This window comes from Molossus molossus, unplaced genomic scaffold (genome assembly GCF_014108415.1).
Source record: "Molossus molossus isolate mMolMol1 unplaced genomic scaffold, mMolMol1.p scaffold_m16_p_14, whole genome shotgun sequence".
NCBI classification, from domain to species: Eukaryota; Metazoa; Chordata; class Mammalia; order Chiroptera; family Molossidae; genus Molossus; species Molossus molossus.
In genome coordinates this window covers 26,222,550-26,248,598 of record NW_023425349.1, presented here as the reverse complement: position 1 = coordinate 26,248,598, position 26,049 = coordinate 26,222,550, and the positions used below count along the sequence as shown (strand labels likewise).

At 44.6% G+C, this 26,049-nt stretch overlaps 1 protein-coding gene across 2 annotated transcripts in view; it reads right to left on the bottom strand.

Moving 5' to 3' along the window:
• Window positions 1-3,819: 3,819 nt before the first annotated feature.
• The window catches only part of ABCA1 (ATP binding cassette subfamily A member 1), a 119,305-nt gene continuing 97,075 nt past the window's right edge, over window positions 3,820-26,049 (bottom strand). For both annotated transcript variants that reach the window (XM_036261650.1, XM_036261649.1), the window contains exons 32-50: window positions 25,219-25,313; window positions 23,951-23,983; window positions 23,006-23,111; window positions 22,198-22,272; window positions 21,552-21,721; window positions 19,878-20,055; window positions 17,706-17,821; window positions 17,454-17,598; window positions 15,576-15,699; window positions 14,275-14,404; window positions 13,888-14,008; window positions 13,111-13,173; window positions 12,383-12,489; window positions 9,626-9,767; window positions 9,123-9,257; window positions 8,045-8,148; window positions 7,373-7,465; window positions 6,499-6,742; window positions 3,820-5,632 (exon numbers count right to left, since the gene is read on the bottom strand). In XM_036261650.1, the coding sequence (XP_036117543.1) occupies window positions 5,492-5,632; window positions 6,499-6,742; window positions 7,373-7,465; window positions 8,045-8,148; window positions 9,123-9,257; window positions 9,626-9,767; window positions 12,383-12,489; window positions 13,111-13,173; window positions 13,888-14,008; window positions 14,275-14,404; window positions 15,576-15,699; window positions 17,454-17,598; window positions 17,706-17,821; window positions 19,878-20,055; window positions 21,552-21,721; window positions 22,198-22,272; window positions 23,006-23,111; window positions 23,951-23,983; window positions 25,219-25,313 (2,322 nt within the window). In that variant the 3' untranslated portion in view covers window positions 3,820-5,491. The remainder of the gene's footprint in view (window positions 5,633-6,498; window positions 6,743-7,372; window positions 7,466-8,044; window positions 8,149-9,122; window positions 9,258-9,625; window positions 9,768-12,382; window positions 12,490-13,110; window positions 13,174-13,887; window positions 14,009-14,274; window positions 14,405-15,575; window positions 15,700-17,453; window positions 17,599-17,705; window positions 17,822-19,877; window positions 20,056-21,551; window positions 21,722-22,197; window positions 22,273-23,005; window positions 23,112-23,950; window positions 23,984-25,218; window positions 25,314-26,049) is intronic.

Here is a 26,049-nt window from a genome sequence, read left to right as displayed (position 1 = left end):
TTGATTCTGAGCATCAGTCTATGGCGTCGTACTCTTAAATTTTCCTCCTCCTCACTGGCCAGTCCCTGTTTCCTTTGCTGGCTTCTCTTCTAACTGTGGTAGGGTCTCAGAGCTCAAGAATATAGGCTCATTCAGTCCCAAGGCTTAAATGCCACATGTGTGCTGACAATTCATACATTCTTATCTTTCCTGTCATGGCCTCTGAGCTCCACTCTGAACTACCAAACTGCCTCTTTAACACAACCACCCACCTGGTTTGGGTCGCAAACTAAATGTCGCCTCCATGCAGCCCGTCAGCCCTGGATAGTCCCATTCTTCCCTGTCTGTTGCTTCCACGCTCCACCATCCTCTCTAACTTAGAGTCTCCACTGTCCTTTCCCCCACACAGCCAGCATTCTTTCTGAAAACAGAGATTAGGTCCAACCACCACCTTGCTTAAAACTCCCCAGCCTTACTGCACTAACAATAAAATCCAGACACCTTACCGTGGCCTGCGAGGCTCTTCGGGCTCTGGCTCCCGCATCTGAGTCCAGCCCTCCCACCGCAGAGACATTGCAGTCTCTCTCCCTGCTCCCCAACTTGCCAAGCTTTTCCCCACTTGGGGCTTTTGCCCCAGGTGTTCTTCCTTCCGGGAGTGGTCTTCCTGCCCACCTTCAAACTGGCACCGTCTGCTCATTTTATTCAGATCCGAGCTTAAATGTCACTCCTCACAAGGGGGCCCTCTCTGATTCTCCATCGTTATCCTGTTACCATGTTTCGTCTCGGTACTCACTGCTGTCTGAACTCATTGTATTTGTCCACATCCACCGTGAAGGTGAATCTAATTTCTCATCTGAAGTTTAAAATCATTAGAACAGGAATTCTGGCTTCTTCAACACTGAACCCCTAACCTAGAAAAGTATCTGACACCAACAGAGTTCAATAAATATTTGTTGGATTATCATATAATGATGCTGTACTGACCAGGATAATTTTAACTGATAGCCAATTTTGCCAAAAAGAACCTTCTGCTGGTTATTAACTGAATAAGTTTGGACAAGTTCCTTATCGTCTGAGCCACAATGTGTTCAGATGTCAGATGGTGCTACTTACCCCATAGGGCGGGTATCAGTTGAGGATTAAATAAGGTGCCTGACAACGCAATAAACCCTTGGAAAAGGTAATTTTCTCTTACAGTTTTTACATTTAAGGTATTCATTAGCATTCCAAAGGTTCAAGGTTTTTTTTTTTCAATCTGTAAATATTTATATTGGCTTTTCTCTAGATAAGAGAATGCTTTGGTCAGACTCATGGGTAACATTTTCATCTCAACTCTCCATTTTTCAATATTTTGTTCCTCTCCCTCCACTGTCATTTTTTCACAGTTTTCTATCCATTTCATTAAAGTCGCTGTAATGTGACCCTCAAGGGGGAAGACAAAGTGGTGATGCTGATGCTTGAGTGGTCACACAGATCCGTGCCTTTGCCAAGGACGGCTCGTTCCACGATGTCATGGCTGTTCAAAGAGGTCGCAGATAGAGCCACGACCCATGTGCTGCCTGCTAGGGTGTCTGACAGGTGTTCTTCCGGTACCAAAATCAACAGGCATTGTTTCTGAGACTCGGATTGTTCACGAGCTGTGGAAATGCAACCACATGGCTCTCCACACTACTCCAGTCTTGGGTGGTAGGTTGCACCGCACTGTTTGCAGGAGGGAAGGCGGCTCTGATACCGGGCTCAGCAGTACCTCCCACCCACTCCCCTTCCCCTGCATGCTCACCCCGCCACCTGCCCGGCACCTCGCTGGTACACTTGCCACACTGTGTCCTTGTACTTTGGTTGAATAAACAAACTAAAGAGCACCAAAGTCTGCCTTTGTAGCTTCCTCAAAACCAAGTGAAGAAAAGAGGTTTTTATTAAATAAGCTTAGTAACAGAGGATTTTCAGAGACCACAGCTTCATAATCATTAAGCAGAATGAGTTATCTAAAAACCTTTTAAACGTATTTAATCTCAGTGACTTTCTTCACTGAATCATGAAAGTGCAAAACACCCTTTTTAAAATTTTCAAGTAGTCCCCTCAGTTCTCTTTTGTGATTAACAGGACATAGGCCTTTTCCAAAATTTCTCGTTTGAGCCAAATTGCTTTAACAGTAGGTGGTGCTACGAATGCACGGAAATAAATTTGTATAGACCAACAGAACCGTCACAGCTTTATTTTGTGACTCATTACAACACAGAAATATGCCTTTAATACTTCATATAAAGTTATAGACAGTACAAATTTTTTTTCTTTGTTTTTCCTTTTAATGAAAATGATTTAACTTAGAAATCTATTGTGAAACTCTGTCTAGTTTTGCAATTCTCAGATATTCCAGTGCAAAAATAGATCCCATTACAGACAACGTAAAGTGCTTGGAATGAAGGGCCAATGATAAAGAAAAAGCACACAAACAGCTTCATCCTAGGGTAGAAGGGAGAATAGAATACTTATGCCTGTGTAAATATAAACATTCTATAAAAGGGATGCAATAATTTTAAAGAGAATTAGAGCACTATTCTATATAGTACTATATTATTTACTAGTAAGTAGTAACAAGGGTACAAATTAATCTCAATACCAAAGTGGTTCAATATTATATGACACATGGCTCTTTGGAAAAAAATTTTTCCTGATATATACAACTACCAAAAGAAAACATAGACAAATCCCTTTAGTCCATAGTTACTATACAGTGAATGAATGACGCGCAACACTTAATAGTCACAATGCATTGCTTTCAGTACAGATATTGAAATACAGTAGTTTGAGGTTTGGCTGTGTGTGTGTGTGTGTGTGTGTGTGTGTGTGTGTGTGTTTAAACAATGAACTGTGCTGGACATTTAGGTATAGAGGGCTTTGTTATTGTTTTCTTTTGTATTTTTTATATTCACAGTTGTTAATAAGGTTCCAAGACATCCAAAAGAAACAAAAGCAGAAATCTTTGAACACTTGAGGATTTCTGAAACTCACAGAGTTACATTTCCACAGGGAATATATAGAAACTTTACTTGACTGAGTATAGAGTGGATAAAAATGTCTACCATAATTAGCTTCCACTGGAAAATTTAAAAGGTTACTATTTGGATAGTCTAAGAGGTAATAGTATTAATGAAGTTGATGGTAACTGTAGATTGTTTCTAGCTTCAGAAGAGATCCTCTCAAATCTATATTGAAACATTGTACTTTTTTCAAAATAGTTCATAGTGCCTTTTGACTTTTTTTAGAAAATATGGCCTTGAAGTCAGAGCAATTAAAGCAAGGAGCTGCTCATGGATTTAATATAGTAGAAAATTCAAATGTGATTCTAATGAAATGGGAAAACTAACAGAAGTTTGATTCTAGAAAATATTACACAAGGAGAAACTAAATTATTCTATGAATTTTATATCATTATCGATAGCATAAAATACAATGAATGCTCTCGTTTTTGGAAATACACCTTCATTACTTATTTATCATTTTAGAAAACAATATTGGCAATAATTTCTAAAAGTCATTTTCTTTTCCAACCAACAAGCTATGAGAGAATATTCTGTAAATTTTAAAAGAAAAAAATATAGATTAATTTAAAATAGATCTGAAATCTTACACACTTAGAGTTAATAAATTTTAGAAAAAGTAACGAGAGTGAAAGGTCGCTGGAACGTCACCAAACAGTAGTTCCGCATATTTTTGTTGTCTCACGACAGATGACAATTCGCATTAGTAAAATAGTATTTTTCAGGTGTTTACTGTCTAAAAAATTAAGACAGGGATGGGAAAGTCTTAAATATACTTCATCTGGGGGCATTTGCTGTTTTTTGTTTTGTTTTGTTTTCATGATAGGTTAGTGATTGAAGAGATGAAAAATTTGAGGTTGGATGAATGTGGTGTCCAAGATCTTCAAAGCCAACTGTTTGAAGGTACTAAATGCCATAAACACAAATAGTCTTGTTCAACAACTTTTAAAACAACTAGCTGGGTTCTCTGTAAAAATATTCCTTGTTTACATCTTGTGACCCTTATGACATTTGAACACTCTCGGCTTTTTGCATTGTTGCTATTTTCACAAAGTGGGCTGCCCAATTTTCTTTCATTTGGCTCCCACAACCACAATACCAGAAGAACCTGTATTTGTAGAGCAGTTAGCTGAATAACATGACACAGGAAATCTGAGACGTAACTTCTCCCCACCCCATCGATCCATCTATCATTTAGATATAACACAGACTCAAAAATACTTAATGAATGGACTGAGATTGAATATTTTGAATGATCTTAAAGAAACTGAAATATAATGTCATGAGATCTTGACCATCATGTTTTTTGTCACAAGACACTAGTCAGACACTCTCCACAGGTTCCTACAAAGAGGTCATTCTAAGGTTTCAAAAGTCACTGACCAAACTAAAAATTCCAAATAACATTAAAAGTACAAAGATTTTTGTCAAAATACAACTCCATCATTTCATACTCTAGACTAATTCAAAAAGCCAGAAATAATACTACACAATATCAAACAAGATACTGAGATGCAGTGTACCATGTTGGCAGACAGGCAGGACGAGTGGACGCCAGCCTGCCCAGGTGTGAACGCACCATCTGCACCATCTCTGATCCCCAGCCCTGGCCCCAGCAGCTTACACCCCCAACAACTTGGCTGCAGGTTCTCTGCTTCTTACCAGGACGTAAGTACATTTGAGGAGTCCCAGAAAGACGACCCTGGAGACCCGGGACTCCAAGCGAGGGACAGTGTAACAATGAAACCAAGTCTCAATTGTCTAGAGCCACCCACAATTTGCATGTTACCACCACCAGAGCAGCTCATCGACGAGGGAATCAAAGCAGGACTTTCCCCAACACGTGGCACCATTTTTGTCACCTGATAATTTGATGATGTCGATAGACTCGGAGTTAAACAGCTTTCACAAAAGTGTGCATGACACGCCACGGTGCTTCGAGCTTTCTGAGCACCACTTGGCACGAGAAATTCCAGCGCACTCATGGCCATCAATGGAGGTGTCACCAGGAAACCAGTCTCCTGGCATGGCACGCTCAGACGCGTGAGGCTGTGTGTGCACGCCTTTTGACCTGTGTAAATAATCACTGGCCATGATTACTTGATGAATTATTGTTGCAACCCCAGTCAGAATACAAAGGAACAACAACAACAACAAAAAAGGTATGATTTCAAACCCATATGTCCTCTGGGTTCCATACTAGAGTTTCACATAGGCATAAGGTAATAAACTAAATTCAAGTCTTTTTTTCGCTCGAGAACCATACGAGACATCGGCTACAAAGGCACTGCCCCTGTCATGGAATTTTGTTTTGATTGCATTGAATTGCATTGCATTGAATAGTATCAGTACAGTATCCAGTTTACTTCTTCCTGCAGAAACTTCCAGCTTTTTCCTCTGGACTCCTCACACGGTGCAAAGGGAGGGCAAGTTCCTCCTTTTTTCCAGCCACCCGGTAGGAACAGGACTCTTCACACATAGCTTTCTTTCACTTTCTCATCCTGCAGGAAAGATGTGAGAACTGCAACATCCACTACTGTCTGGTTTTTGTGTAGCGACAGGTCCTTTAAGTGGTCATCATCACTTTGGTCCTTGGCAAAGTTCACAAATACCTGTCAAGGGAAAGATAGACCTCTGTAAATACCCCGCAGCTTGCTCTTTCTTTCTTTTAGTTGTTTTTCCTTTTGTGGACATTAGGTCAGGTAGGAAAATACAAGACTGTAAAAATAGACTAACTAGAAAACTGCATAGAGGGGAATATTTGAAAAAGCATTAACCATTTAAAAATGAAAAACCTGCCCTGGCCGGTTTGGCTCAGCGGTTAGAGCGTCGGCCTGCGGTCCGGAGAGACCCGGGTTCAGTTCCCGCTAAGGGCATGTACCTCGGTTGCAGTTTGTCCCCGGCCCTGGTTGGTCATGCGGGTGGCAGCCACTTGATGTGTCCCTTCACATCGATGTTTCCCTCTCTCTCTCTTCATCTCTCTCCCTCCCACTCTGTGCAAAAAATGGAAAAATGTCCTCGGGTGAGGATAAAAAAAAAAAAAAAATGAAAAACCTATATTGAACCCCAAATCACCAACTGCTTGATCATCTATTAACTTTGGCTTATGTAGGCTCAATTAAAGGGAAGCGGGATGAAAACTAACATTTACTGAATACCTACTAAGTGCCAAGGTCTGTTTGCTGTTATTTAAATGGGATAAGGCATCTGGTAAAATGTCTGGTCCGTGGCAGGTACTCAATAAATAGTGGTTATTACGCGTATTATTACAAATTATTCTCATAATAACCCTAGAAAGTAGAAAGCTGCACCATCCTTTACAAACTCAGAGAGGGTTAGTAACAAGCAGTGCTAGAAGTAGAAGATGGGGAACTCAGACTTAGATCATGTACACTGATCTAGGGCCCACATGGGGTGAAGAAGAGGGCTGGCCTCGTTACCCTAAAAAATAAATCAGTTTTTGATATTCAGCACGTACTTGGTCAAGTGTTGTCTGAGAAACAGAGTAGTCTTCTATGTGGAGTCGCTTCTTGCTCTGGGAAAGGATGCTGAATATCCTGGCCAGGGAGGATAACGAAGACGGGAGCTGGTACTGCAGCATGTTCCGGTGCTTCTCTTTGAGGACACTCCCTGGGAAGGCGAGTCCAAAGAAGTCCTGGACAGGCTTCAGGTCCGGGTTGGACCCTGCTATCCGCACAACTATTGTGTAACCATCTCCAAACCTGAAAGCAGAAGAATAAAGTCCACATGGAAGACCCTCAGGAAACGTCTCAGAACAATCATGAGAAAGGGAGGTCCCTGACAGACCCAGAACTAAGAATCAGAAAGAAGGAATAGTTACCATTTCCTGAATACCTGTTCTGTGGGAGGTGCCAGCTGAGGGCTGCAGACCCACAATTCCGCTGAGTGCTCACCTGGACCTATGACGCCTGACAGATGTTACCGCGAGACGGACGCCTGGGGACTTAGTCACATGCCCATAGTACAGAGCTCATGAGTGGTGGGGCCAGGGTGTGACCATCTATGTTTGACTCCGGGTCTCTGTGCTAACCACACTGGCACGTATAAATTTCTCCATTTCATCCATATTACAAAGCTAAAGGCAAATGCTCCTTAGGAAACTGATACTCAGAGATTTTAAGTAACTTGCCCAAGGGCACGCCACCAGCAAAAGGTAAAGAGAGAATTTGAATGCAGCTCTGTTCGACCTCAAATCCCTCTTTCTTTCCACTATACCATTTCATTGTTTATTTCCCTTTATTTTAGAGCCGTCATTTACACCCTCACAAAAAGAAAAAAATAAACACAAGCTTTCTTAGTAGGCGCTATCCCGAAGAAAGTATCTTTGTTACCTGTTTTTCAGATGTTGGACGCTACCAAGACACCTGAACTTCCCATTGACCATAATTGCCATCCTAGTGCAAAGAGCTTCACATTCTTCCATGCTGTGGGGAGACAGAATGAGGTTTTAGCTTTGGAGAGATGCTCCTATAACCAGTAGAACATCATCACAACATCTGCCATTTCAAAGAAACATTCCCAGCCTCCTAAGGCATAACTGTTACTAATACATAAAGATGTGGGGATAAGACTGTTCACTGCGGTGCTGCTTATAATTGGGGAAAAGCCAGAAAAAAATCCCAATCTACAGAAAGCAGAACAATCAAATAAATTAGGGGATATCCTAATGGATTACCATCCAGCTATAAGAAATGATGACTGACACAGAATAATGTTCACGATATGTTGTTGAATGAAAAAGAGCAGCATTGCACTGAGCTTGCACTTTTGTTTATAAATCACAGACACGCACACTTGTGTATAGATTTACACAAGAAAACGGCGAAGATGTATTATTGCCCAGTGATAGTAATCGTTATCTACAAGTGATACAATTCCGGCGATTATAATTGTTTTTTTCTTTGCCTGTCTGTATTTTCTGATTGTTACACCATGGTCATTTAAATCAATTGAAGGTTTAAAGCCACACAATGGAGAAGCCAAGCCCGGTCTCCACTACAGACCTGTGAGATGTCAGCACTACGGACCGGCCCTCCTTGACGATACTGAGGGCACAGTTCCACAGGAATCGCCGGGCTTTGGGATCCATGCCTGTGGTGGGCTCGTCCTGTAAGAAGAATAAAATGAGTCCTACTATTTGCCGAAAAAAAAAATGCAAGGACAGATTTGGTTTTAGATGCAGAAGCATCTCTGAAATAAAATTTTAACGTAACCATTCTAGTTATTTATTGATGGACCAAAGAACCAGACCTTACAGACAAGAACCAATTCCCTTTCATACATTCTCCCTGAAGCAGGAAACTCCACTTGAATGTTTATGAAGTTAAATTTCTCCCAATAAATAGAAATAGAAGGAAAACAGCCATTTAGTTTCAATCATTTTCATGACTGACAAGTATATACTAAAAATCCTTTTTGTCTGATATCTCTACTGAGTCAGTATAAGGTTTTGGTAAAATTCCTTCTCTCCTTTTTTCCTTCTAGTTCACTCCAGCTTAGCCTGTGCTATTGTACTTGCTAGTCTTAGAGAAACAAGTTCCAGATCCAAATGGCCCAGATAACATCAAAGCCTCAACCCAACGCTTCTTCCTGCAACAGCTTCGTGCTCTTCTCCGCAGAAGGGCCACTGTCCCGCCCAATCTCCTGTTTCCCCTCCATCTGCACCTAAGGACTACGGCCCACGTGCTACTTTGGGGATCTTGAAGCTGTGTCCACATTCTCCATTTTCAGGGAATGAACACATCGGTGGTAAGAAAAAAAAAACAAAAAAAAAAGAATGTTCTAGAGAAAGATTAAATCACACACCCAGCCTCAGCCACACTTGCAGGGTTGTACATGCCAGAGAAACAGGGTCCCTGGGGTCCCTCTCTGGGCATCGAGGGCATGGCAGAGCCACCCAGGGTGTGTCAAGGAAGGAACAAGCGAGCTTCCCTCTGGTTCTGAGACTGCTCTGCGGTTCCTGGTCAGGGGAGGGGAGCTTGTGATGGACAAGCCAGTCCTGCAACATCCCTGGACGTACAGGATTTGAAAAGGTGACGACTCGCATCCAGGCCAGCAGTTTCCCATCACAGCCGCACTCACCAGAAACACCACGGGGGGCCCGCCGATCAGGGCCATGGCGGTGGACAGCTTGCGCTTGTTGCCTCCGCTGTAGTTCCCCGCGTACTTCTCCCCGTACTTCACCAGGCCCAGCTTCCGAATCGCCCACTCGCCAACCTGCGGCAGGGAAACCTCCTTGACGCCTGTCCGGCTTGCTAACTGTCACGCTTTCTTCCCCTTACATATGAACATTCTTTCACTGAGTGAGACCAGAGTCCATAAGCGCGAGCTGGCAAGTGTCACAGAGCCCAGAGCAGGGAGAATGGCCCGTCCTCCCTGCCCTCCAGCACGTGCCTGTCCACGGCTCCCACCCCACCGCCACCACGAATTCCCGCCCGCAAGAAGGGGCAGAGCGCCAGCATTCCACACTGCTGCGTCCGTGAAGAAAAACAGCCTGAAGCCCATGGTCATGTGCGAAAGTCAAGCCATAAGGTATATTGTCAGGATGCCAAAGGAGGCAGCTGGCCTGCTGGTGCCCCCGGTACCTTGCCAACTTCTTTCTCCGGGACTCCTCTCAAGAGGGCAAAGAACTCCACGTGTTCTCTGCCAGTCATCAGCTCCGTGATGGCATCGAACTGGGGGCAATAGCCCATGTTTTGATGTACTTCATCGATGTTTGATAAAATACTGCAAAGAAAAACGAAACTGGTCAGGTTTGGGGCATTTGGAGATACTCTGATCAGACAACCCTGCCTAATGTTCCTATAAAGTCTGCTTGTATGTGACAAAAATACCAGTAAGCAGAACTGCTGTAGGAACAGGCTTTCTGCCCCCAGGATGTCAGCCCCTCCTGGCAGCCAGGCTTCCCGCCCAGTCCTTACACCTGGCTCCCCAACAATCTGTAGGCTCAGTGCCATTTTAGAATCCCTGAGTCCGTTCCAACCACAGCACCGTCTCTACCACTGATCTCAGTCATACCTTTCTGGGCCTGCAACACTAACCTCAACCCAGACTCAACTCTGTGGTCCAGTCATATGTACCAGGTGCCTTGTGGCTCCAAAGTCCCCTTCATGGCCGTTCAGATCCAGAGGAGGCCCCGCAACTCTGGGTGTGACTTCCCTCTGCACTCTGTGGCCCCTACACTGACTTGGCCACAGCAAGCTCCGACTCCCCTGGTCCTGCTGAATATCCATCCAAGGCCCCCTCCTGGCTTTTAAGGTGACCAGAAAAAATATACCTATAGACATAATTTTACATATATTGGTGGGGTGGCTTTTAGGCACTAAAAAGCCAGTCTCAGGTTAAGAATCCCTGATGTGGCCTGGCCGGTGTGGCTCAGTGGTTGAGTATTGTCCCATGCACCAAGAGGTCACTGGTTCAATTCCCATCAGGGTACATGCCTAGGTTGTGGGTTCAATCCCCAGTAGGGGATGTGCAGGAGGCAGCCAATCAATGTTGATATTTCTCTCTCATCGATGCTTCTTTCTCCTTCCCCCTTCCTCCCTCTCTAAAAATCAATAAAAAGCATATTTAAAATAACAAAACCAAAAACAGAATCCCTGGTGTGGGAGAAGCTCAGTGTCCACATCCAGTCTCAGCCACTCCGACAGCCCTGAGTTTGGCTCTTCGGCAGCGTTGATTCCTCTCCGCAGATCCACCCTTTCCCAGAATTATGACTCGGGCGCCCAGGGACACTGCCTGGCCCTCACGGCTACACTGCCCAAGCCAGCTCTTACAACCAGTCGCTGTGAGAAACCTCAATTTGGGCCACCTACTGCCCTCACTGCTGTATGCCCAGGAGCCTGACGCTGGGAACAGCCTGGGGAAGCAGAACTCTGTTCTCTTACCTCCTTTACTGAAAAACTGCTTAGGGACAGAGGGGGAGGTCCATAAGCACATTACGTTCCTTTTTCTTGTCAATGTCATTGACCAGTAGCCCCCGCCCACTGTTTTCAAACAGTGAGTCACCGTCCTTTAGTGGTTTGTGGAATAAATGTATCAGGTCACAACCAGTATTTTTTAACGACATGGTATGGAGAAGAATAAGAAGTATCAGGGTGCCCTAGAAGCAGTAAGAGTAGGTATTGTTTTATGAACCTTTATCATGTGCTTGTTTATGTCTTGTATTTACTAGGTTTAGATGTAAAATGTATTTGCTAGTATGGGCCATGGTCAGAAAAGTTCAAAGGCCACTGCCTAGTACCATCTCCTTATAAAAAGTCTAGAGGAGCCCCACGTATTTCGAGTGCTCAAGAGTAGCATTGTCTCCAGGTCTCTAAAGTGGATCCGTGCCCCTAATGATCAGATTGCTCAGTGACCTGTGCATTCTCAGACACTGGCCTGATGGCGGCTTCATAAATTGATACAACCATCAGCAAGGGCAATTTGGCAAGTGCATACCCTTGTACCTTGCAGAAATTTTCCCTGAGGAACTAAATAATCATGAATGAGGACAAGGACATATTCACAGAGTAAAAAGCAGAAACTAATCAGTGATCGACAATAAGAAATTCATTAAATAAACTATAGGTATAGGGGACGGGAATTTTATGCAGAATATAAAATTCAACATCTTAGAATATGTAGCCCTTTGGGAAATAATCATAATATACTCAGTAACAATGAAAACTAATTTTAAAAATCTAGATACAGTATGTTTCAATTTATAACATATATATATGTATATAGAAAATAAATTGGGGGGTGATGCAAATGTTCTAAAACTGGATTGTGGTGATGGTTGCAAAACTGTAAATTTACTAAAAATCATGAATTGTACTCTTCAGTAAATTGTATAATAATTAAATTATGCCTGAGTAAAGCTGTTAAAAAAGACAATGAGACTGAAAGGAAACATAGCGTGGTTATCTCCAGGTAGTGGGACTATGGATGATTACAATTTTCTTCTTTACACCTTACTGTATCTCACTATTTTTACAAATTCTATGTAGTACTATTGCGGCCATTAAAAATATACAGATATTGCCCTGGCCGGTTTGGTTCAGCGGTTAGAGTGTCGGCCTGCGGTCCTGAGAGACCCGGGTTCGGTTCCCGCTAAGGGCACGTACATCGGTTGCAGTTTGTCCCCGGCCCTGGTCGGTTGTGCGGGTGGCAGCCACTCGATGTGTTCCTTTCACGTCAATGTTTCTCTCTCTGTTCCTCTCTCTCCCTCCCACTCTACCTGAACAAAAAATGGAAAAATGTCCTCGGGTGAGGATAAAAAAAAAAAAAAAAAAAAATACAGATATTTAAAGAAGTAGTAAAAGTCTTTGTAGCAAAATACAGACCACTTCTTTTCTCACCTGTTTTTGTTAAGGAAAGCATCTCCTCTCGTAACCGTGGTATCTCCCGTTAACATCTTGAAAGTTGATGACTTCCCAGCCCCATTAACTCCCAGGAGCCCAAAGCACTGAAAAGGATTGGGTAGGTTGTATAAGCAAATTACAAAAAATCGGAATCTAAAAGACCATTGTGAAATAGTCACCTCAGCTAGTTCTTACATAACATGATGCTAACACATTGTTCTCAAATATCAATAAGAGTCAAATATTTTCTTGATCTTAAGGAATCACATGGACATTTAAATAGATATTTTATAATGGGACCATTTTAAGTGTGGGCATATTTTGTAATATTAGCTGAGTCCTTAAATTGAGGCCAAAGTCAATGGAAGCCAACTAGTCAACTTTCACCAACGAATCCAGCAAATGGGCAGAAAAGAACACAAACATGAATGAGAAAAGAGAAAATCTAATTTTAAAAAATCTATTTGAATTTCATCATCATCTTGAACAGATCACAAAAATCACATGGTGAGCATGCATGTGTTTGTTACACTGAGTGAGCTCATCCAGAATCATTCTCTTTTGATATACGGGGGTCCCCATCCTCTCAATGACTGACCCCTTCACACAGACACAAATACAGAAGCCTTTAAAAGCCACATTTACCCCTTACTAACTGTTGTTTGATTGGGCAGAGAAAGTCTCGATTAATAAGGGCAAATACAATGTCGCGAAAGTGCCTTTACCTCGCCAGGAGGAATGCCAACACAAATCCTGTCCACAGCAGGCTTCCTCTTCCGCCTGTATACCTGCAAACAAAATGCAGAAATTCAGGAGCCATAGGCATTCACAGCTAGCCCAGGCAGCGACAGAATCAACTCATTGATAAGACTAAGTCACATATTCGATGTGCCCAGAGCCTTGGTCTTTGGTCTGTCTCTGTGGCAATCAGCTCCTGAATGACTGTGAAGTTCAAAATACAAGTGAATTTCTTTTTCTTTTTAATCCAATATCAACCTTTTAAAAAAACATACTGGTCATTAATGTCTGCATAATATTTCATGTACTCAATACATAAAGAAATTATAGATTTAAAAAAATTAAATTCTACAGGGTAAAAACTTATCATCTAAAGCATTGCAAATATTGTACATATTACAGAAAAGGGGACTGCTGGGATTCTCGCACCTAGAGAGGGACGAAACAGACTCTCCTGAGCAATGGAAGTACATCAGCTTTCTGGACTATGACACTCAAATCAAGCATTTGGTCTCCCTACCTAGCGTTGACTAGGTATACAATACTATCTACTCAAGAGCGAAAATTCACATTACAAAAGTATTCTCAGTAGCCTGTTAATGAAGACGTCCCTGTGGTGTATTTTAAACAAAATTAGATGGACAGGAGCTTGGCACAGATGCACATTGCGAGAAGCACACTCCTTTTATTAAGCAAGTCAGCCAAGTGCTTGTTCCCCGAACAAAGTAAAGACAAGCTGTTGTAGCCTACATTCATGGCCTCACCTTGGTCAGCTCCTTGATTTCCAAGATGTCATTCTGTCCTCCGCCATCAAGAATTCTCTGCCTTTCCCGCCTCACATCTTCATCCTCATCATTCAGAGGAGGAAGCTTTGAATTTATAGGTCTTAGGGGAAGAAATGCAAGAAAAGTCAACCTTTCAAGCGATTTTTCAAGAGAAAGATCATTTCTGCAGCAGCCCTATAAAATCTACTCTCCGGTTTCCAGGACTGGCAGTCCTGGGGGTACTGGGCCCAGGGATGTCCACATTAGGAATACAGTTTGATCATCTGCTCTGAGCTCAATTCAATCCGAATACTCCTGACAAGTATTTCCAGGCACTTCTCTGTGACCCTCCCGCAGGCGCTCCGTGAGTTCTGAGAAAAAGCTCACCTGGGCCGGATGAAGAATCTGTACTGGATCAGAACAGTGATGAGGAAGAACACCACCCCTTCCACAGCCATGGCGAACAGGTTGCGTCCCACCAAGTCCCAAGAGAGGGGCGAGACGAAGCGGTTCTCCCCTGGTAGGCACAGTGCAGACATGCAGTCAGAAGGGAAGCATCAAATCTATGCCCCTTCCTCAAATTCAGGCTCCAATTCACCTCTCTTCCTAGAAACACCAATGGTTATCACCCATGACAAGGAGAAAAATGTAAGGGAATGGCCACTGTCCATGTCTGATTTAAGGCAAGGTTTTGGGGAAACATACTGTGATTCGGCATCAATGAGAATTTCAGAGCCAATGTCTACTAGATCGGTAACATCATCTAAGATATATGTCTCCTTTTCGAAGAGACGCCAAAATCCTTTGTAAAAAGGCAACAATCCAGGGTAATGTTTAGTGTCAGTATTTTAACAAGTTGTAGGTTCCACTGAGAAAGATGAGAGAGCACTTGGCAGACACGCCCTCTCATTCAGCAAAACAATCGATTATCTTCCTCTCCCTTAACGTTACAACATACAAAACAGAGGGGATGACAGGGACGATAACTGCAGTTTGTTTTGTCATGAATAAAAATCACTTGCTACCCATCCCCCTAAAAAGATGCCCCTCGGAGTAGATGTAACCTAGTGACTCAATCAAATCACCTGGTTTTGTGTAAATATTCTTTCAAATTCCTTAGACATCTCCTTTGCACCTCCAAATTGAAGAGAAAAAAAAGGTCTCTGTCCTAAGTCCCTTAAAGAACATGGCCCATCTAATTGACATGAGCCAGTGGATAAAAAACAGTAATGTGGCCACAGGAGAAATACTGCTAAAGACATAAAGGTAGAAAGAGCTGCAATAATTCCCTTTTATAGCCCATGTAAAAGATAATGTACGGCCACGTCTGCAGACCCATGATTTTCCCAATGAGCCGAAGTTTGCACCTTTCCTTCTGATTCTCCAGCCTGCACGCAATTCTCAAAGCTGGGGTTTACTTCTGCAACGACTCCAGGCGCTGGACCCAAGCTAAAGGCAGTCTCTGCCTTCCCTCCAAAACCGCCCTCACTTTTCCCAGTGCTTCTCGGGCACAGAGGGTTGTGTCCCAATCCCCAGACCATGGCCACAAGCAGCTGTGCCGTCACGAGCCCTATGCGTCGGGGGAAGTCCTGTGCCCAGTCTCCAGCCTCTTTCAAAGGCCAGAGTAGCCAGGCCGTGCACACCGCCACCTCTAGTGAAAACAACCTCCAATCACTGCTGTCACTTACCAAACCTCTCCAAGGCATCGGCCATTGCCTGGTTTTTCACCATGTCAATGAGCCCCCGTCCCAGGCAGAAATGTGGGAAGATCAGGAATACAGACTTCAGGATGTCATTGATGTTATTCAGCTTCTAAAGAAAATAAGACAGAGGAAAACTGAATGTCATTCGTAGTTTAAGCTAAAAATTCCTCAGTGTCTGAGGCATGGGAGTGGAGAAAAAATCTGATTCCCTGAGGTTCGCGATGAACCTCTGAATTCAGATACCAGTAAAAAGCAGCAGTCATAGCTAATACAAATTTTGCTCTGTAGAAAATTTGGAATAATGCTATGAGTGTGGAGAAATACGAGCAGAGTTTAGAAACATGGTTATGTTTAAGCAGAAGTAAATAAATCCATCAAAATATTTGCTCAGGCCCTGGCCAGCTTGGCTCAGAGGTAGAGCATCGGCCCACAGACCAACTGACCGGGTTCAATTCCGGTCAAGGGCACGTACCTCAGTTGCAGTTTGTTCCCGACACTGGTCAGGTGGTGCAGGAGGCAACCAGTCAATGTGTCCTTCTCACATTGATGTTTCTCTCTCCCCCTCTCCCTCCCTCCATTCCTCCCTCCCAATCTATCTGATGCTAAACAGAAAAATATCCTCAGCTGAGGATTAAAAAAAAAAATATATATATATATATATATATATTTGCTTAGCATTTTAAAAGCAAATTGCTCATGTCTGGGTCAATGGTTCAGTTTCAGGATTCTGTGGAAATCTAAATAACTCTTCTTGAATACGTCAAGCCAGCAGTAGCCAAATCTCCAGCAGCTGAGTAAGCTGCTATATGCTGGATGCTTGGGCACAGGTGAGAAAAGGGTTAATAAGAAACAGTCTCTATTCTGAGGAAGAGAGACTTGGAAACAGGAAATCACTGCACAGCGGACTGTGTGTTGTGTGGAGGCATGAACCGAGGGCTCTGGGAACACAGGGGAAAGAGACAGCACCTCCCGCAGGGCAGGAAAGAAAGCTTCACATTCAAGCTCAGTCTTGAAGGGTCAGTCAGGTACCTGCAGAATCTGTCCCAGAGGAAGGGCATTTGAAGCCAGGCCAGAGGGAGTCTGGTGAGTTGAAAGGACCACTCCGCTGAAGATCACAGCCCCTTGGAAAGAGTGTGGGGGGAGCTGGCCAGCAAAGGTTGTGCATCTCTGGAAGGCTTCGTGTGCCAAGTTCAGGTGTTTGGACAAAGGTAATAACAACAGAAATGGACAGGACCCTTGGCTAAGAGACCTAGAACTGGAAGAACTAACAAAGTGACCAGCTGAATGTGGGAAATAAAGATGACTCGGATGTCACCAGCTTGGGTGACTGGGTGGATAGTCCCGCCATCCAGTGCGACAGGAAAGGCAAGAGAAATGTTCAGGTTCTAAGGGGAAAGGGAATTAGGACATGTCGAGTCTGGGGTATCTGTAAATTATCAAAACGGGGCTCCTCCACTAGGCAAGGAGAACATGAGACAAGAGCTCAAGGGAACCATCAGGGCTGAAGGCATAGAATTGAGAGAGAACAACCTACACACCCAGACACGGGCTGGTAAAAGCTTCTGGAATGAATGGTGCTTCCCAGAGACAGCGTCTGACGTGACAGCAAGGATGGAAAAAACACTGGAAAAGCAACCTTCGAACAGAAAGGAGTAGAAAAGAACTTGTCCAAGGAAACGGAAAGGTTTGATGGAATCCATGGAAGGAAAAGGAGAAAGAGGCACTACACAAAGCCGAGGAGGAGAGACTCTGATGGAGGACAGAGTGGTGGGTGGCGCCAATACCACACACAAGTGGAGTGCGATCGCGGATAAACATGTCCCAGCTCCCAGCAGCAGGAGCCACTCTGCCGGCAGAACTCACATTGTCGGTGAAAAGCTCCAGCACAAACGTGGCCACGCTGCCGTTGATGCCGATGAAGAGGTTCACGCTGGTGAGGACCACATAGGCCGTGCTGGGGATCTTGAACACGAAGGAGGCCGGGTACATGAGAGGTGTGATCGACCACCTGGTAAGGCACAATGACAAATGTTCACTGGGTGTCCCCTGCCTTCCCTCTGACATGGGGTGCTGTTTGCCTTACCCCCTGCTGTGGCCCACCCAGAGGTGCCTTACCCATACAGCAAAAGGAGGAGAGCGAGCACAGGCAGGTTGGTGGAGGACACATAGGACTTCTGCTGGAAGCAGATGAAGATGATGATGACCAGCGTGGCAGGGACCACGTAGTTGCACTAGAAGTGAAACAGGGAAATCAAGTTCACACCTACATCCAAGACACAAGCCATCCCAAGTCTTCACCATCATCGGACAAGAAAGGGCAGATAAACATATTAGAGAATAACTTTGAATTAATAAAGCCACATAAACTATTAATCAATATACTGGACAATACACTTTGACAAGCATTTTACCCTTGGCTGATTTTAGAAACTGAATGCCCTTTCTCTTTCCAACAGCTAAGCCAAGGTGTCACGCTCAGTAAACTCACTGAATGGTGGATTCCCCGGTCAGAGTAATTTCAATTTCACAGGCAGCAAATAAGCTTCCATTGTTCTTCCCGAAGATGATTGTGCCTGTTTCATCATTAATGCTACATTATTGTCTGCCCAAGTTCAACCTCACATGTAATCTATTTATGAGGTAAGTGCTTATTATATGAATGTCAGAACTGTTTCATCCCACTGAGAATAATTTTAAAGTCTGTCCTGACAGAGTATCAAGAATTAAAATGCACAAAGGAGCACTTGAGACCTTGCTCCCTAGCATATGTCATCAGTTTGGCTCCAATAAACTCTTATAAAAATGCTCTAGAAAAATAAAAATTAAAAAAAAATGTTTTGCTTAAATGCACAAATAAAGACCTGACCACGAGACAGTTGTGAGAATTCGTAGCTAGCAGAACAAAGCACAGGCAGGGATGTGACAGTGGTTTGTCAGCTGCAAGGAAATTTGCAGCTGCAGACCACAGGGCTCTGCTTCAGTCTCATCTGCTCAATGTGTTTGTCAACAACTTAGATGAAGACACGATTAGCGCAAACTATACAGGCTCTGCAGCATGAAGTCCTGAGTCAGGGACTCGATCGTTCATCTCCGAATCTCCTTCCTACGCACGGCAGAGTCAGACACACAGTGAACACTCGGTACACGTTTACTGAATGAAGTAATTACTGGATCAAGATAAAAGCAAACAGACAGCAAACAATGCAGTTTTCCAGGGATAAATATCAAGTTTAGGCTCAAAAAAGTCAGCTGCATTAGTATAGAGGGAAAGAGACCCATTGAACAGTATCTGTCAAATAGAGATTTCAGTTCACCACCCAACTGCCCACAAGACAGTGCTACTTCCCAAATGCAACACCCTTAGGCTGCGAAACAGAAGTACAGGGTAAAGTCAACTCCCTCTAGACTTGTAACGGTTCAGACAGTAACCATTCAGACTGCAGCCTGAACACAAGGTTAATTCTGGGTTTTGCTTTTCAGAAGGGACAGTCACCATCTGGAGCACGTTCATACAAAGACAGTGGAATCAGAAAAGTGACAAGTCTGAGAGGCTTGCTCTAATCAGCACAGACACCATCATCATCACCATCACTCACAGGTGTCCTATGCTTTACAGATTACAAAACGTGTTCTCATATATCATCTTATCTGGGGGAGACTTAGGTTAAAAAATTTGAAAGTTGTCTTCAAATATCAGAGGGGCTAGCCAGTGGGAGAAGAATTAAATGTGCTTTGTATGGCTTGCAATTAATGGAATTCATTGAGAAACATATATAAATTCCTCTTCACAAATATTAGAACTTCAGAATTCTATGAAGTCCTCCATATAGATCTGAACAAAAGCAATATATCGCAGCTGGCGTGAAAACTTATTGCAATAGATGGATAAGCTTCTGGTAAAATGTGCAGAGTTTTCAAATGACAGACAGAGTGGCTAGTAAGACAAAGACCACCCTGACTCTGGAGGTTAAAACCTATCAGACAAGTTAGAGGCATTAGAGTTTTGACTAAGTCTTCCACTTCAGTGTTTCTCCAAAGTTTTCAATTAGGAAATTAGGCGGTGGCGGTACTAACAGCAGTCAGTGCGGACAGATTTTCTCTGCTGTGGGGTCAGCTCTGTATGTAACACCATGTCTGGTGACATGAATGTATACAGCTGCCTCTGCCTTCTCCTTTTTCATTCATGCCCAGAGAAGCCTGAACACCTTTGCAGCAGCCAGGGGCTCCTTCCTCCGTGTCGCAGCCCTGTTGGAGATGGATGCTGCCGCAGCAGAGCGGTGTTCTTACCATGTCCCAGACAAAATTGGAGAGCCAGTAGATGACAGGCTTCACTCCGCTGATGAACTGCAGGTGCTTTGCTTTGCTGACCCGCTCCTGGATCAGGAACACGACAAAGCTGGCTGGGACGAAGGACATTGCAAAGATAACACAGATGGACACGAGGACATCCACTGATGTGGTCATCCTGGAAAAAAGGCAGTGAGGATATGAGGGGCCATTGATGCAACTGAAGGCTCAATCAGGACACACAGACACACGGACACACACACACACACACACCTAAGGCATAGTCCAGGGAAAAATAACCTGCTCACCAAATATATTTTTTCAGAGCTAAAGATTATTACTTTCAGGTAAAAGAATAAAACAAAGCAACCTGTGCCCCCAACCTGACAATTCAGATGCAAAACTGATCCCACCATGGTCATAATGAAACTATCAGTGGGAGTCTGAGAGTGGCCTAAGGGCGTTCTCTTTGTTCTACTGCTTTTGACCTTGTGAGCAATAAGCTGTAAATTTTCACACACAAAGGACTAGTGTAGTTTGAAAACTAAATAAAGCAGAAATATTAGTGCGAAATCATTCAAATAACTTCATTTCTGGCTGTCAATAAATTTGAAAACACCGGCATGTGGCATATTAATCTAACACATACAATCATCAGCTGCTTATAAGACGAATGTTCTTATAAGCTCAATAATCAAGGTTTAATATAGAATATAATATATATGTATGTATGTGTGTGTGGATATAGATATAGATATAGATATAGATAATATGGTATATAACCTTGGTATAAAGATCCCAGTGACATATATTGATATTTTATACAGGTTAAGCAAAAATAATAACTGTGCCACGCTCCATATCAGGAAAGGGACCCAAGGTATGTTGAATATGGACTATGTACCAAGTGCTAGACTTGGCAATTTACATGAATTGCCCCATTTAACCACACACAGCTAGAAAGTTTAGAAACCAGACTCAAACCCAGATCTTCATAATTCCAAAGGCTATATGCACTTTGCCTGTTTTATATTGGCTTTAACTTTGCACACAAACATACATACACACAATTCAGGGATTAAAGACACAAAATGATGGAGTGAGGGGCAAGAAGAGGTTAACCACAGAATTCATATGCATATATGCATAGCCCAAGGACACAGACAACAGTGTGGTGGTGAAGACTTGGAGTTGGGCGGGAGCTGGGTTGAGGGAGGAAGTGGGAGGAAAATAGAAGACATCTGTAATAATGTCAACAATAAAAAATAAACGTAAAAAAAAAAACCCCACAAGCTGATAAAAGCATGTTTCGCCACATTTAAAACCCGAGAGAGCCAACAGATGACGGGCTTCTGATTTTTTACTAAACACTGCATTGCTGGTGAGTTAAAATATTTTTAGAATGTATTAACAGTTTAACTTACTTTATATGAATTCACTAAATGTAATGGTTTATTTCTATATACAAGCCATTTATCTTCAGCACTTTAATCCCTGCCAGTCAATTCCTAACCTGGTCATTGTCCGTCTAGAGCCTGGACCAACCCAGACATACCACAGTGTGGTTCCCCAGCCGGCACTCTACAACCAGCTTTGTGGTTCCTTCCCCCGCTCCCATTACCCCCAACACCCTCTCCTGTCCCCACCTGGCCCGTTAGGACAGGCCACACTTACAGAGCCACCTCCGAGAGCTGCTGCTTGGTGAGATTCAGGGGGTGATTGAAAGCAGTAATGCCATACTGGCTGGGGTTCGCGCTCTTCTGCAGGTTGGCCCGCAGAATGGCGTTGTTGATGACATTCAAGAAAGAGCTGATGGCATGCCACCCCTTGTTATTGAACCACACCTGAAATAAAACACACGAGGTACCAGGTAGTGCTCCGGAACCTGCTCCTGGAGATGGGTGCACACACACAAACACGCCTGTGCACTCAGAAATCCCAGGCACGCGCCCAGACAAGACGCGGTCAGAGCCCATGGCGACGCAGGCCAGCAACCAGGGCGCCCGGGGCGCTGACCACGCGGCCGGCGCGGTGCCCACGGCCGTCTGAGTTTCCCATTTAGTCTTCACCACGGCTCTGAGAGCCAGGATTACTGTCTCCAGGCCAGAGATTAGGAAGCTGGTACTTGGACAGGTTAAGATATCTGGGCACGGTCACAGCGATTCACTGGGGGTGACTCTCGGAATCACTGTGTGGCAGGTCCTCGCAGGTAAGGCTGCCAGGCCACTCTTGTCTGTCACCCACCCACACTGTCAGGAGCCGAGAAGTACCTCAGGGAGCTTACTGTTTGTCGAGAAGCTACCAGGACAAAGGGCTTTACCTTGACGTTGTTCTTTGTGTCCAGTCCTGTCATGAACCTTCCCAAGCTGCTGAGAAATCGCTCTGAGGAGCTGTCCTGTGAACGACAGGAGCCCGTCTCGGTGAGGTGGCCCCTGGGAGCAACTCGCCCACCCCGGTCACGAGAGTGAAATCTGAAGCCACTGAGAAACAAGTGGCCAGAACGCTAAAGCACCAAGGTCGCCACGAGCCCCAAGGCTCGGAGTGACCATGGGGAAACCCTGTGACCCAAAGTCCCGAGACATCGGTGTCCCTGTCTGACCGGGGTGGGGGTCGTCAAAGTGTCCCCCAGGCAGCACGCTAAGACCCAGGACTGCACTGGACGTGCAGAAGTGTCAGACTCGACAGCAGGACACAGACTCTGGGAACATCCCTGCCGGCTGTGATCCTAGTGCCCACGTCCCGGACCCCCTCAGTTGTTAAAAACAGGAAACTTCAGGGACAGAGAAGTGAAGTGAATGGTTACTGGGTCCTAGAGCCTGCTGTTCAATGATTCCTTTCCTGTTTAGCCAGTGACTGCTCTAGAAATATATGTCTGAGGCAAAGTCTATCCACCTACTGGCTGACTTCACAAATTTAAGTGACTGTGAATCTCTGGATTTGCTTTTGGTCTACACTTTCAGATACTGACTGGTCCCCGAGACTGGCACAAGACTAAAACTGCGGTGACGACTTTGAACTCAAAAGTTTCAAAAAATGAGGTCTCGGGTGATCAGAAGTACCTGCCAACTGCTCCCATGTAGCAGCAGCTCTGGGCCCATGTCTGACATGTCCCGTGACAGATACTGTACCTTGGCCAGGTTCAAGTGTTTCTTTATTTGCCTGATGGCCTCATTCACGTCTTGACTTGGAGGAAGTGAGTGGGAATTGCTGGCGCCCAAGGAGAAGCCGCCGTACCTGGAAGGACAGCCTGGCATTAGGACACCGCGCAGTGCACAGCGCCCCCCGCAGCACACCCCACTGGAGCCCGCATGCTTCTCCTGGAGGAGGTGCTTCTTCTAGGCAGGACCCAAGTCAGACTCAGAGAGCTCCAACTCGATCTCATCTGAGGGACTCTGGCAATCTCTCTACCCTATGGTTCCTGCCCAAGTACGAAGGATCCGGGCCTCACTGTAGACAGAAGACGCTCCTCCCACTCGGGTCTCAAGACAAGTAGTGAGGACACTGATCAGGGAGGCTGGCGGGGCTTTATTATAAGAGGCCTGGGCTCGCCCCAGCATGGGGACAACCGCAGGGGCCTGTCTCTCTGATTAGCGGTCCGTGGGTCCAGGCCCTCAGCAACAGGGCAGGAAGTGGAAGCAGAGCTAAACGGCCAGGCTGCAGGCTAGCCAGACAGGTATCCTGTTTTTCATAAGATTAATTCGATTCAAGGATTCTTTGTTCTTTTCTTCCCACCAGTTCCTTCAAAACCCATGGGTTGAAATATAGTGAAAATGCATGGTGTTGATGCCTCTCATTTTAACCAAAGGACCCGTGGGAATCTGATTTGGGAGAAAACCATAGCTAGCATAGGTATTCCCCTCACAACATCATGCTTCCTATTTGATGACACCATAGGAAACTTCTGAGTCTCCGGATGTTCAGACATCTCTGAAGAGGCAGCTGGGATTGAGCAGAAACACCAAGGGCAACACAATTCCAACACTAACAACTGCCCAGGACCCAAGACACCTGCATCCAACCATCCTCCTGATCTACGGGATTTGAGAGAAAGTAGAGAAAAGAGGTCAACTTACCTAAACTCATTCACCCAGATCTTGTTCTTTAAGCTGCAGAAACCAAAGACAAACCAAACGTCAGTTCAAAGAAACACAGATCCTATTCCCGATGACACAAAAGGAGTCAATATCTACCTGAGGACACAACAAAGGGACAGAAACAATCCTAGGATCAGGCTGGTGGTGTAGGGTTGTGTCAATAGGAAGAAACCCTCCTCAGCATGTCATTTTATTTCTCCCCCTAAAATCTCATGTATATGAAAATCACACCTTGGATTAAACCAATTCAGAACCGATTTACAAAGATGTGATCAAACTAGAGACTTTTAAATTCAAAGTAATACATCAGCGATGGATGACGTATGGAGAGGTTATGCCTCTTTCTTGGAAATTCACATTAACTGTCATTCAAGCATACCCTTGTCATTTAAAGTCACTGAGATCTCCGGAGAAGCTCCCCAAATCAATGGGAAGGAAACCGGAACAGACGTTTCCTGAGCATCAGCTGAGCAGTCACCCTTACGCCACGATGCCCCGGGAAGCTACAAGGCTCGCCCACAGTTCCACGGCCAAGGCTAGCGTGCATTCCACGCGGGAGAGGCATTTATGTCACTCATTCAGCCTCACAACAAACTCGTAAGAGCAGTGTTTCTTTCACCATTTACACAAACTAAGGCTCTAAAAGGATAACTGGTTATCCCTGGTCAAACAGCTAGTAAGTGGCAGAATTAGAATTTGAATCCAAATTTATTTTCATTCTGGAACTAGGCAGTCTTGAAGCTGACAACCGAATGTTCTCAATATGTCTCATTTTGTCTACTCTGAAAGAACCTCTTGCCCTGGCCGGTTTGGCTCAGCGGTTTGAGTGGCGGCCCTCGGACCGAAGAGTCACAGGTTTGATTCCCGGTCAGGGGCACATACCTGGGTTGCAGGTTTAATCCTTGGCCCCAGTTGGGGACATGCAGGAGGCAATCAATCGATGTGTCTCTCTCACACCGATGTTTCTCTCTCTCTCTCTCTCTCTCTCTCTCTCTCCCTCCCTCCCTCCCTCCCTCCCTCCTTCCTTCCACTTTATCTCTATCTGAAAATCAGTGGGGAAAACATCCTCGGGAGAAGATTAACAAAAAAAAAATACAAAAACAAAAAAAGAAAGAACATCCTAAATTTCCAAGACAACATCAGGCCAAAATATGATGTTTCTCCCACAACTCGGTCTATTATTTTTAGGTCTTAAATTCCTCTGATCAGAAATGACAAAGCAAGGACAAAGTTTAGTAGAGAATGACCTTTTGGCTATGATCTGCACATATGTCTTCACCAGGTAGTCTGAAATGTTTCTTCCTGTCAGGTTCTGAAGGATGTCCTCCGTGTTCTGTTTTCTCTGTTATTACAGAAAAACCAAGCACATGTTTTTATGGACCGGAACTCAGACAGGAAGCAAATCAAGGACTACATTGACAGGTCCCTCCAACACGATCCACCGTGCAACCAGACCTGCCACGGGCCCAGCCCACCACCAAAGCCTGGGTCATCTGCACTTGGCTCTGGCTGTATACTTATGCCAAGTCAAGAAGTTCCCCAGGAAATTATTCTGGACAAGTAAACAACAGACTGTAAAATCTACTCTTCAGAGTCACGGAAGGTTTTTATGGAGGAGCACTGCCAACTATGCAGTGAATGCCTTGTTCACTGGCATTATACTGATGAACAGACGAGCTGTCGTTTTAAAGAGAGGTCACCAGAACCTTGCAGCCTGGATGCTGATAGAGCAGCAGAGAGCTTTCACAGACAAGCAAGCCTCATCCTGAAGTTGCTGTGGCTCAGAGCTGCATCCCACACTCGGGCTCTCAGAGAACGTCAGAGTCGACAAGACCCGCAGAACAGTAATGGGCCCGCCTCCCTAATTCGGAGGTGAGGAAACAGGCCCAGGGACTCAGAGTGGCCTGTCCCAGGCCACCAGCTCATCTGTGCCAGAGCCAGGGATAATGCTGGGCCTGTCACAATCTGTCCTGTGACACCACCACCCTGGGGGAGGCCACAGTGTGTCTTTCACAGCCCATCGATCCAGAGTGTTGGGTTCTGGTTTTATGTCAAACAAGTAACCCAGGCTGACTCTT